Raw genomic sequence first — 12429 nt, 5'->3', positions numbered from 1 at the left:
CTAGAGAAATTTATTTTACCTTTAACTAGGGAAGTCAGTTAAGAACAAATTCTTATTTTCAAATGATGGCCTAGGAACAGTGGGTTAACTGCCTTGTTCAGGGGCAGAAGACAGATTTGTAGCTTGTCAGCTCAGGGATTCAATCTTCCAACCTGTCAGTTACTAGTCCAACACTAACCACTAGGCTACGCTGCAACCCCATGCGGCATACAGATTTACCTCGAGGCTGTCTAATAACCTGTTGAGATGCAGAGTTAAGGTCTACATTGACTGTAGTTACCCATTTCACTTTTATGGGTAGAGTTGACAGTTGGGCCCTTAATTGACATGGTGTCTGTCACATTTCTTGTAATAGTGCCCTCTGTGGTGAGAGGTAACATCCTTTATAAAACCTCATGTTGAACTTCTATTGTTATGACCCTCAGCCACTAGGAGGTCTCCAATTATCAGTATTTATCACTGGTATGAAGATGCTCAGTAAAAGAGCAAAGAACCTGAATAGACTGATACAACATCCATTACTACAGGTCAACACTTAGAAAACAAACTTCAGTGATCTTTTTTTATTTGTTTTACAAGATGCCTTGCCTCCAAAATACAGTAGGGTTGTCAACATAAACACCTCAATGTTACAGCTGTGTTGCACTGCACCAGTTTAATACTCCCCTCCCTATAAATGCAAAGCCAGTAGGATCTATCAGAGAAGCCAGGAGTCCTGGTCTGAGGCTGGAGGCCGTAGCCTGCAAGTGGTTTAGCTCTGGCCTCCTAGGGTGTGCTTGTCAAACAGGTACTCTGCCATCTTGTTTTTGACAGCATCCATCTTGGTGAGGTTGGTGATGTGGTCACCCAGCTTCTTAATGGCCTCCACCTGCTCATTCAGGTAATGGGTCTCCAGGAAGTGACACAGCTAGAGGGAAAACAGGTCAGAAAAGAGAATGACTACAGACTATCGTAGATACAGTAACACACAAGCGCCTGGTGGTAATGGCATAAGGGCAGATAATGAGGTGTTTGCAGCTGACTAACTCCTGCATGAGCTGCATTGTGTATAGTGGCATTCATGAGTCTGTGGACTATTGTGTGTGTGTGTGTGTGAAGAGGCAGGTCACAATCATGTGTCATTAGTTAGCAGAGCGACAACCTGATCTCCTGGGACAGTACCTGTATTCTATGTGATACATACATGTGGTTCCACCATAACTTACATGGGGGTCAACCTTGTCAGAGGCAATCTTGTGCAGGTCCAGCAGGGCCTGGTTCACATTCTTCTCCAGCTGCAGAGCACACTGCATGGCCTCCAGCCCATTGCCCCACTCATCACGTTCTGGCTTCTACACAGGCCAGAGTGAACACAGGAGGGTTAGGGACTACTAGCAGATGTTTCTATACATAGATAAATAAGTATAACTGACTTTTAATTGACAAACAGGAAAATGCAGAAAGATAAAATTACAATATTTAACAGTCACTATGAAAAACCACATGTGCTTCATAAAATCTAGCATATCATGGTGTGGCTCAGTCGATAGAGAACAGCGCTTGCAACAAAGGTGTTTCCAGAAGCCCAGCTCAGAACACACAACTCGGCGATCCTACTCACGGATGGGCTATTACAGCAGACGACGTTAATACAGGTAATGGGTGGAGAACAGTTTCTCTTTAAGAAGCCCTCCTAACAGGTCTGTGAGAGCCGGAATTCTTACTGGTTGGTAGGTGATCAAATACTTGTCATGCAATAAAATGCTAATTAATTACAAATCATGTGATTTTCTGGATTTGTTTTAGATTCTGCCTCAAAAAGTTGAAGTGTACCTATGATAAAAATGACAGACCTCTACATGCTTTGTAAGTAGGAAAACTTGCAAAATCAGTGTATCAAACACTTGTTCTCCCCACTGTATATGGAATACAAATGGTATAGAGAGAAATAGTCCTACAATAACTACAACCTAAAACAACTTACCTGGGAATATTGAAGACTCGTGAAAAGGAACCAACAGCTTCATATGTTCTGAGCAAGGAACTTAAACGTTAGCTTTTTTTACATGGCACATATTGCACTTTTACCTTCAACACTTTTTTTGCATTATTTAATATTGAAAATGTCTCATTTATTTGAGGCTAAAATTGTATTGACGTATTACATTAAGTTAAAATAATTGTTCATTCAGTGTTGTAATTGTCATTATTCCAAATTAATCGTCCTTTTTCTATCGACTTTTTCTGGTACTCCAATGATCGGTATCGGCGCTGAAAAATTATAATCAAATCGATTTGTCACACAAATGGTTAGCAGATGTTAATGCGAGTGTAGCGAAATGCTTGTGCTTCTAGTTCCGACAATGCAGTAATTACCAGCGAGTAATCTAACAATTCCAAAACTACTACCTTACACACACACACACGTAAAGGGATAAAGAATATGTACATAAATATGAGTGAGAATGAGTGATGGTACAGAACAGCATAGGCAAGATGCAGTAGATGGTGTCGAGGAAAGTATATACATATGAGATGAGTAATGTAAACATTATATTAAGTAGCATTGTTTAAAGTGGCTAGTGATATATTTTACATCAATTCCCATTATTAAAGTGGCTGGAGTTGAGTGAGTGTGTTGGCAGCAGCCACTCAATGTCAGTGGTGGCTGTTTAACAGTCTGATGGCCTTGAGATAGAAGCTGTTTTTCAGTCTCTCGGTCCCTGCTTTGATGCACCTGTACAGACCACCTTCTGGATGATAGCGGGGTGAACAGGCAGTGGCCCGGGTGGTTGTTGTCCTTGATGATCTTTATGGCCTTCCTGTGACATCGGGTGGTGTAGGTGTCCTGGAGGGCAGGTAGTTTGCGTTGTGCAGACCTCACTACCCTCTGGAGAGCCTTACGGTTGTGGGCGGAGCAGTTGCCGTACCAGGCGGAGATACAGCCCAACAGGATGCTCTCGATTGTGCATCTAAAAGTTTGTGAGTGCTTTTGGTGTCAAGCTGAATTTCTTCAGCCTCCTGAGGTTGAAGAGGCGCTGCTGCGCCTTCTTCACAACGCTGTCTGTGTGTGTGGACCAATTCAGTTTGTCCGTGACGCATACACCGAGGAACTTGATACTACCCTCTCCACTACTGTCCCATCGATGTGGATAGTGGGGTGCTCCCTCTGCGGTTTCCTGACGTCAACAATCATCTCCTTTGTTTTGTTGAGTGTGAGGTTATTTTCCTGACACCACAGTCGAGGGCCCTCACCTCCTCCCTGTAGGCCGTCTCGTCATTGTTGGTAATCAAGCCTACCACTGTAGTGTCGTCCGCAAACTTGATGATTGAGTTGGAGGCGTGCGTGGCCACACAGTCATGGGTGAACAGGGAGTACAGGGGAGGGCTCAGAACGCACCCTTGTGGGGCCCCGGTGTTGAGGACCAGCGGGGTGGAGATGTTGTAACCTACCCTCACTACCTGGGGGCGGCCCGTCAGGAAGTCAAGTACCCAGTTGCACAGGGCGGTGTCGAGACCCAGGGTCTCGAGCTTGATGACGAGTTGAGGGTACTATGGTGTTAAATGCTGAGCTGTAGTCGAACAGCATTCTCATATAGGTATTCCTCGTCCAGATGGGTTAGGGCAGTGTGGTTGAGATTACGTCGTCTGTGGACCTATTTGGGCGGTAAGCAAATTGGAGTGAGTCTAGGGTGGAGGTGATCTGGTCCTTGACTAGTCTCTCAAACACTTCATGATGACGGAAGTGAGTGCTACAGGGCGGTAGTCGTTTAGCTCAGTTACCTTAGCTTTCTTGGGAACAGGGACAATGGTGGCCCTCTTGAAGCATGTGGGAACAGCAGACTGGGATAAGGATTGATTGAATGTGTCCGTAAACACATCTGCCAGCTGGTCTGGCATGCTCTGAGGATGTGGCTGGGGATGCCGTCTGGGCCTGCAGCCTTGCAAGGGTTAACAAGTTTAAATGTTTTACTCACGCCGGCTGCAGTGAAATAGAGTCGGCAGGTTTTGGTAGCAGGCCGTGTCAGTGGCACTGTATTGTCCTCAAAGCAGGCAAAAAAATGTAGCCTGCCTTTGGGAGCAAGACATCCTGGTCCGTGACGGGGCTGGTTTTCTGTTTGTAATCCGTGATTGACTGTAGACCCTGCCACATACCTTGTGTCTGAGCCGTTGAATTGTGACTTTGTCTCTATACTGACGCTTAGCTTGTTTGATTGCCTTGGGGAGGGAATAGCTACACTGTATTCGGTCATGTTTCCGGTCACCTTTCCCTGGTTAAAAGCAGTGGTTTGCGCTTTCAGTTTCACACGAATGCTGCCATGAATCCAGTTTCTGGTTTGGGGATTTTTTTTATCGTTGCTATGGGAACGACATCAATGCACTTTCTAATGAACTCGCTCACCGAATCAGCGTATTCATCAATGTTGTTGGACGCAATGCGGAACATATCCCAATCCACGTGACCGAAGCGGTCTTGAAGCGTGGAATCAGATTGGTCGGACCAGCGTTGAACAGACCTGAGCTTCTTGTTTTAGTTTCTGTCTGTAGGCAGGAAGCAACAAAATGGAGTTGTGGTCAGCTTTTCCGAAAGGAGGGCGGGGGAGGGCCTTAAATGCGTCGCGGAAGTTAATCAGTCGACCTCTACGCCTATCAGCTAAAAACAAGTGGCTCCAGCGGGCAATTGAGTAGAAAAACATTGCCTGGAACAGCGAGTTAAGTTCACTGCACAGTCCTCAAACCAATAGAGAATCTTTGGGACGAGATGGAACGGGCTGTTGACAGCATGACTACAGCACCGTAATATCTGCAGCAACTGCCTGATTTCAGCATGGACCAACATCCCTGTGGAATGTTTGACCCCTTGTAGAAGGTCCCAAAAATAATGCAGGCTGTTCTGGAGGCAAACAGGGGTCTGAGTAGATGGGTTTAACCACTTATTTTGCACTCACTAGTCTAAACCCCCACACACTACATACAGTGGGGCAAAAAAGTATTTAGTCAGCCACAAATTGTGCAAGTTCTCCCACTAAAAGAAGATGCCTGTAATTTTCACCACAGGTACACTTCAACTATGACAGACAAAATAAGAAAAAAATCCAGAAAATCACATTGTAGGATTTTTAATGAATTTATTTGCAAATTATGGTGGAAAATAAGTATTTGGTCACCTACAAACAAGCAATTTTTGTCTCTCATAGACCTGTAACTTCTTTAAGAGGCTCCTCTGTCCTCCACTCGTTGCCTGTATTAATGGCACCTGTTTGAACTTGTTATTAGTATAAAAGACACCTGTCCACAACCTCAAACAGTCACACTCCAAACTCCACTATGGCCAAGACCAAAGAGCTGTCAAAGGACACCAGAAACACAATTGTAGACCTGCACCAGGCTGGGAAGACTGAATCTGCAATAGGTAAGCAGCCTGGTTTGAAGAAATCAACTGTGGGAGCAATTATTAGGAAATGGAAGACATAAAGGATCACTGATAATCTCCCTCGATCTGGGGCTCCACGCAAGATCTCGCCCCGTGGGGTCAAAATGATAAGAACGGTGAGCAAATATCCCAGAACCACACAGGGGGGGACCTAGTGAATGACCTGCAGAGAGCTGGGACCAAAGTAACAAAGCCTACCATCAGTAACACTACGCCGCCAGGGACTCAAATCCTGCAGTGCCAGACGTGTCTCCCTGCTTAAGCCAGTACATGTCCAGGCCCGTCTGAAGTTCACTAGAAAGCATTTGGATGATCCAGAAGAAGATTGGGAGAATGTCATATGGTCAGATCAATCCAAAATAGAACTTATTGGTAAAAACTCAACTCGTCGTGTTTGGATGCAACTCAGCATTCTTTGTCCTCCAAAGAACATCATACCTACTGTGAAGCATGGGGGTGGAAACATCATGCTTTGGGGCTGTTTTTCTGCAAAGAGACCAGGACGACTGATCCGTGTAAAGGAAAGAATGAATTTATCGTGAGATTTGGAGTGAAAACCTCCTTCCATCAGCAAGGGCATTGAAGATGAAACATGGCTGGGTCTTTCAGCATGACAATGATCCCAAACACACCGCCCAGGCAACGAAGGAGTGGCTTCGTAAGAAGCATTTCAAGGTTCTAGAGTTGCCTAGCCAGTCTCCAGATTTCAACCCCATAGAAAATCTTTGGACGGAGTTGAAAGTCCATGTTGCCCTGCAACAACCCCAAAACATCACTGCTCTAGAGGATATCTGCATGGAGGAATGAGCCAAAATACCAGCAACAGTGTGTGAAAACCTTGTGAACACTTACAGACAACATTTGACCTCTGTCATAACCAACAAAGGGTATATAACAAAGTATTGAGATAAACTTTTGTTATTGACCAAACACTTATTTTTCCACCATAATTTGTAAATAAATTCATTAACAATCCTACAATGTGATTCTGGATTTTTTTTCTTCCCATTTTGTCTGTCATAGTTGAAGTGGACCTATGAAAATTACAGGCCTCTCATCTTTTAGTGGGAGAACTTGCACAATTGGTGGCTGACTAAATACTTTTTTGCCCCACTGTAAGCCCACACGCATATTCACACCAGTGACATATCCTGATCGCATAGTCACTTTTATGCCTTAACTACTGTATTCTCTCAACTACCTCATACCCCTGCACATGGTCTCAGTACTTGTTTAAAGCCTTGTTATTCTTTACCATTTCCATTTTTATTTAGCAAATATTTCTTTAACTCTGCATTGTTGGGAATGAGCTAGTAAGTACACATGTCACCGTAAAGTCTACACCTGTTGTAGTCAGTGCACGTGACCAATACAATTTGATTTGAAATTGGCCAGTGATCATATGAACACTGGGAGAGTTTGGATAGAGTATATGGAGTTGCACCCCTCGTGCTTCTTCAGTTCAGTGGTTATGAAGGAAAGGAGGCAGTGTGTTCAGGCCTAAGCAGTCAGGACATTATCTCCTCTGGTCATCTTGCTCTAATACCAGGGCAGCCACACAGGGCCTGCCTTACAATGAACACAGTATTAACATGAATGACTACTCATCCAAAACAACTTGAAGTTCAGTGTCAGAAAAAAAAAAAGTCCCTAGATTGGCAAGTCCTAAAGAACCCTTTATAGTCATAGATTATAGATCAACCACCTGGTTCCAGGTAAAACCTTTCCAACTGAGACAAGAACCACTTAAACCACAGAACCCTCCTCCACGAAGAAATGTACGTTCTTTTTTCTATCCGTATACAATGTAAATGTGTTTTCGACGCTCAGGTGCTCACCTTGATGTCCTGGAGTAAAATGCGTCCACCTCTCTTGTTCTGGAAGGAGAGTAGCTTGTCGGCGTGCTCCAGCTCCTCGTCGCTGTTCTCCTTGAAGAAATGCGCGAAGCCAGGCAGAGCCACATCGTCGCGGGAGAAATAGAAAGCCTGGGTGGACAGACAAAAGTGTGTTTAGAAACAACTGTCAAACAGGACGCATTCTATTAGTGAGGGATCTAAACATGATTGACACAGCAATATGATCCGGAAAATCATTAGCCGAATTTTTAACCTGCCAATTAACCTGTCAAGGAGATACGCTCTGTCCAAGGATATATTTATGAGCTTTATTTGAATGACACGTCTACCTCAAAGCAGTTGCCTAGGCGTACAGAAAAATATTTAGGCTCAGGCATAATAATACTAGGTAAAGCAACAAACTGTTCCTCTTGGTAGCCAATTACAGTCCCCTTACCATTGAAGTGTAAGTATAAGAGGCAAACATCTCCATGTTGATCATCCGGTTGATGGCAACTTCGCAATCGTGGTGATAGTTCTGGCGGACCTGAGACTCCATTTTAATTTTATATCAAAATTAACGGTACAAATATAGAGATTCTTAGATTATTTTACTAAGACAGTTCAAGTAATTATTACGTTATCAGTCCGGAATGTTATATTGCGCGGGAGGCGGGCAGAAGAGTTCCGTTCAATCACTGTTGAAGCAAGAAGTTCTTCATGCGTCTTCCCAGAGTTGTGAACTGGAAGGAGCCTTGTTCGCTCTATTTATTGTTCCAAGCGGACCGCGTCAGTGGAATCGAACTTATTCGATGAGATTTAATGGCAGGTTGGCATCCAATAAATGTTGCATTACCGCCACCTACTAGACTGGAGTATAACTCCCTTATACTTAGCTTTTTTATATTTTTTATTCAACAACCATACAACAAAAAATACAACAAATACCCTACCATCTAACACTACACTCACAAAAATATATATAATAAATACCATACTCCCCTATTTACATCTATTTAGTCGTACTTCAGGCCAACAGCATGAAAGGAGGGGACACCACCACTTAAAACACGCTGTAACTCAAAATTAATCCAATCAAATTTTATTAGTCACATGCGCCAAATACAACAGTAGAACTTTCAGTGAAATGCTTACTTACGAGCCCCTAACCGACAGTGCAGTTAAAAAAAATACAGATAAGAATAAGAGATATGAGATAAAAACTATTCTGATGTCAAGTCTCGCACACCCAAATACCTCTCTGCAGCTGCCACCTTAACCTCTACTTTCCTGCGACTTTACGTTCCATTCCTGCAGTACAGTTGATTACCATTACTATACATGCCAAAAATGTCCAATCTTACTGAAAAATATATCACTTGTTGGTTCATCCCTCTGTACTGGTACAGATCTACTATTCACACCCCTCCTCTTAGGATCTCACCCCCTTGACCCATCTTCCTCTACTTCCTAACTGCCTCAGCATATGACAACTTCTGCACTGATGTTACTCTAACCCTGGAAACCTCAACCATGACCAACCATCTTCATGCAGTGACATACTCCTCTCCTGTCAACTTTAAAATGGTTGTGTGGTTAAGAAACAAGTGGGTGGGAGTAGATAAGCAGTCTTCAGTACGCACAATTGGCTAGCCTACAGGAAACGCTTAATACATTTGTTAATTGAAAACTTGCTGCCCCGAAAGAACTGAAAATATTCAATATTTTTTTCTCCCTCATCACATCAATCGTGTTGGAAATATGCGTATTTCCAAGTTGTTACATGGTAGGGTAGCCCAGTTCATACCGGTTCAGGCAAGAAAAGATTTTCTGTGTTTTTCCGATGAACCAAGGACAATACAATCTGAACCCTTCAGAGAGTGTTCAGTACAGGGTTAAACGCTGTAAAAGTTATCACTCAGGAATCTGATTCCTGCATTCCGAGTTCAAATCTCGGTACGACCTACCATGTGAATTACTCTGCCTCGTGGACCTAGAATATAGCGGTCCAAAGATTGTTGTCTGTTGGAAGTATTTGCAACATGTGAAGGAATGACAGTCCACATTTGCAAAAAAAAAACCGCATCAATTTGTTCATGTACAATTCCCAATTGGATTTAGAATATGATGTGATGCTCAGCAAGCTGCTCTTTGGATCCAGTGATCCGAGTTCAAATATCAGTAGAACCTTCCTTGATTTTGTGCTGAAGTATTCACATGGCCTACCAATCATCTCATCTCCAACTGTTCAGCCGGGGGAACAAATGACAGGAAAATCTGAACACTTCAGAAAATACTCTGTGTTGGGTTTGATGGTTCAGGACTCTGAATCCTGCGATCGGAGTTCAAATCTCGGTAGAACATCTTCATGCAGTGACATACTCCTCTCCTGTCAACTTTAAAATAGTCGTGTGGTTAAGAAACAAGTGGTTGGGAGTTGATAAACCAACCTAACGTTAGCCACAACAAATTGGAATTCATATCATATGTTTTCAAATTCTTAACACATTGTACAAAATGCAGTTTGTAACATAACATAAGAAATGGATAATGGACTTCAACAAATGAATACATACCAATCAAAACATATCATGCTAATTGGAGTATCCCAGATTTACATTTACTACGTTACGTCTACCCCTGAGTCCAGGTTGTTCTAGGTGACCTTGTTTTAGCAGAAGGGTAAACAGTGCATTAAAATAGTATTTTACAAAGTATATTTTTATTTTATATGCAAATATTTTATGCAAATCTTTTCTGTAATGTTCAACCCAGAGAACATGTGTTAAGTTGTCACAACCAGGTCCATCATGTGACCAGCCGCAAAAAGTTATAAACAGTAAGTAATACTGTAAATGGTTAACCATTCCATAACTCTCAGTGTTAGAGGCGTCACTACAAACCCAGGCTGTATCACAACCGGCCGTGATTGTGAGTCCCACAGGGTGGCACACAATTGGCCTAGCGCCGTCCGGGTTAGGGTTTGGCCACGATAGGCCATGATTGTAAATAAGAATTTGCTCTCAACTGACTTGCGTAGGTAAATAAAAGTTAAATAAAAAAATAACAAATTCGTATTTTACAATGACGGCCTCCCCCGGCCAAACTCTCCCCTAACTCGGAAGATCCCAATTCAATTGGCTCCCAAGTGGTGCAGTGGTCTAAGGCACTGCATCTCAGTGCAAGAGGTACCACTCTTGAACCAGTCCCTTATTATTTACAATGACAGCCTACCATGGAAAACACTGGGTCAATTGTGCACCGCCCCATGGGATATAATCCAGCCTGGATTTGAACCAGGGACTGGTTAGGCTGTCATTGTAAATAATAAGTTGTTCTTAACTGACTTGCCTAGTTAAATAAAGGTCAACAAAATATAATTATAAGTATTTAACTCAGAAACATAAATTAAAAAAAAAAAAAATTAAACATAATGTGGAAATGTAACAAGTTGAGACTAAATTTATTGGAGTTACCCTAGATTGTAAACTGTCATGGTCAAAACATATTGATACAACAATAACTAAGACGGGGAGAGGTCTGTCCATAATAAAGCACTGCTCTGCCTTCTTAACAACGATCAACAAGGTAGATCCTACAGGCCCTAGTATTGTCATACCTGGACTACTGTCCAGTCGTGTGGTCAGGTGCCAAAAAGAGGGACTTAGGAAAATTACAATTGGCCAAGAACTAGGCAGCACGGCTCACCCTTAAATGTACACAGAGAGCTAACATTATTATACATGTCAATCTCTCATGGCTCAAAGTAGAGAGATTTACTTCATCACTACTTGTATTTATGAGAAGTATTGACATGTTGAATGCACCGAGCTGTCAGTTTAAACTACTATCACACAACTCAGACACCAATGCATACCCCACAAGACATGCCTCATCACAGTCCCCAAGTCCAGAACAGACTACGGGAGGTGCACAGTACTACAGAGAGACATGACATGGCTACTATTCCACATCAAGTCATGCAAACAGTAAATTAGATTTAAAAATAGTTAGATACAACTTATTGGGCAGCGGGGAGTGTGGAGACACATATGCACTATAGACACGCACATGTATTTTGTGTTGTCGATATGTGGTAGAGTAGTGGCCTGAGGGCAAACACGTGTGGCGACATCTGTTTTGTAATGTAACTTTAATGTATAGAATTGCCTTTATTTCGCTGGACCCCAGGAAGAGTAGCTGCTGCCTTGAGAGCAGGTAATTGGGATCCATAACACGAATGTTTGTAAATGTAAAGGAACATGTCATTTAGTCAAGTGCTTTCTAGTGGCTTTTTTGGGTACTTCTCATTCTCACAAATCTCAGGCCCTCCATGTAGCTTTATCACACGTAAAATATACTTTAAAAATAGACAAAAAAACATTACCCCAAAGTAAACCATCAACTTAGTGAAAACCATTACCTTTAAAAAATATTTACTCAATTATTTTACCATGTCAGTATTTCATGGCTGTCAATGTTGGTGGCAGTTGTGTTAAGAAATTGATGAGTTGGAGAATTATTGCAAATGCCATCGTTGATCAAACACATTAGGCTATTTTCCCCTTCAACCACCTGGTCTAGCCAATAGAAACCCATGTACTATACGGACACATTAAAAATATATTTTCAGTTAAAGTATAAATTACCAAAGTTAGACTGCCTGTTAATTACAGAAGACTTCAGTAATTTACCAGTAGCTTTGCAACCATATGACAGCTTCAATAAGCCCCTTATGGTGAACGAGGCTTTAGGATTATTATTTTGATAATTCAGTTAGGTAGGACTATTGGGCATCACCAACTGAAACAAAATGAGTACAGAATTATTTGGTCAGTAAGAGCCAAACTTCCCATCACTAGAGGAATGCGGCATATGGATTTACCTCGAGGCTGTCTAATAACCTTTTGAGATGCACAGAGTTCAGGTCTACATTGACTGTAGTTACCCATTTCACTTTTATGGGTAGAGTTGACAGTTGGGCCCGTAATTGACGTGGTCTCACATTTCTTGCCTTCTGATGAGAGGTAATGTCCTTTATAAAACATGTTGAACTTTCCCTATTGTTATGACCCTCAGTCACTAGTAGATCTACAATTGCCAGTATTTATCATTGGTATGAAGATGCTCAGTAAAAGGGCAAAGCACCTCAATAGACTGATACAAAATCCATTACTACAG

General features: G+C 42.3%; 1 protein-coding gene across 1 annotated transcript; it reads right to left on the bottom strand.

Moving 5' to 3' along the window:
- Positions 1-548: 548 nt before the first annotated feature.
- LOC110537942 (ferritin, middle subunit) lies at positions 549-8044 on the bottom strand. Its single transcript, XM_021624418.2, has 4 exons — positions 7706-8044; positions 7252-7398; positions 1206-1331; positions 549-907 (listed from the first exon to the last, which is right to left on the bottom strand). Exons 1-4 carry the CDS (start codon positions 7805-7807, stop codon positions 752-754), a joined length of 531 nt encoding a protein of 176 aa, XP_021480093.2. The 5' UTR covers positions 7808-8044; the 3' UTR covers positions 549-751.
- Positions 8045-12429: the final 4385 nt, after the last annotated feature.

This window comes from Oncorhynchus mykiss, chromosome 12 (genome assembly GCF_013265735.2).
Source record: "Oncorhynchus mykiss isolate Arlee chromosome 12, USDA_OmykA_1.1, whole genome shotgun sequence".
Lineage (NCBI taxonomy): Eukaryota > Metazoa > Chordata > Actinopteri > Salmoniformes > Salmonidae > Oncorhynchus > Oncorhynchus mykiss.
The sequence above is the reverse complement of the archived record's forward strand: the minus strand, read 5'-3'. Positions and strand labels throughout refer to the sequence as shown.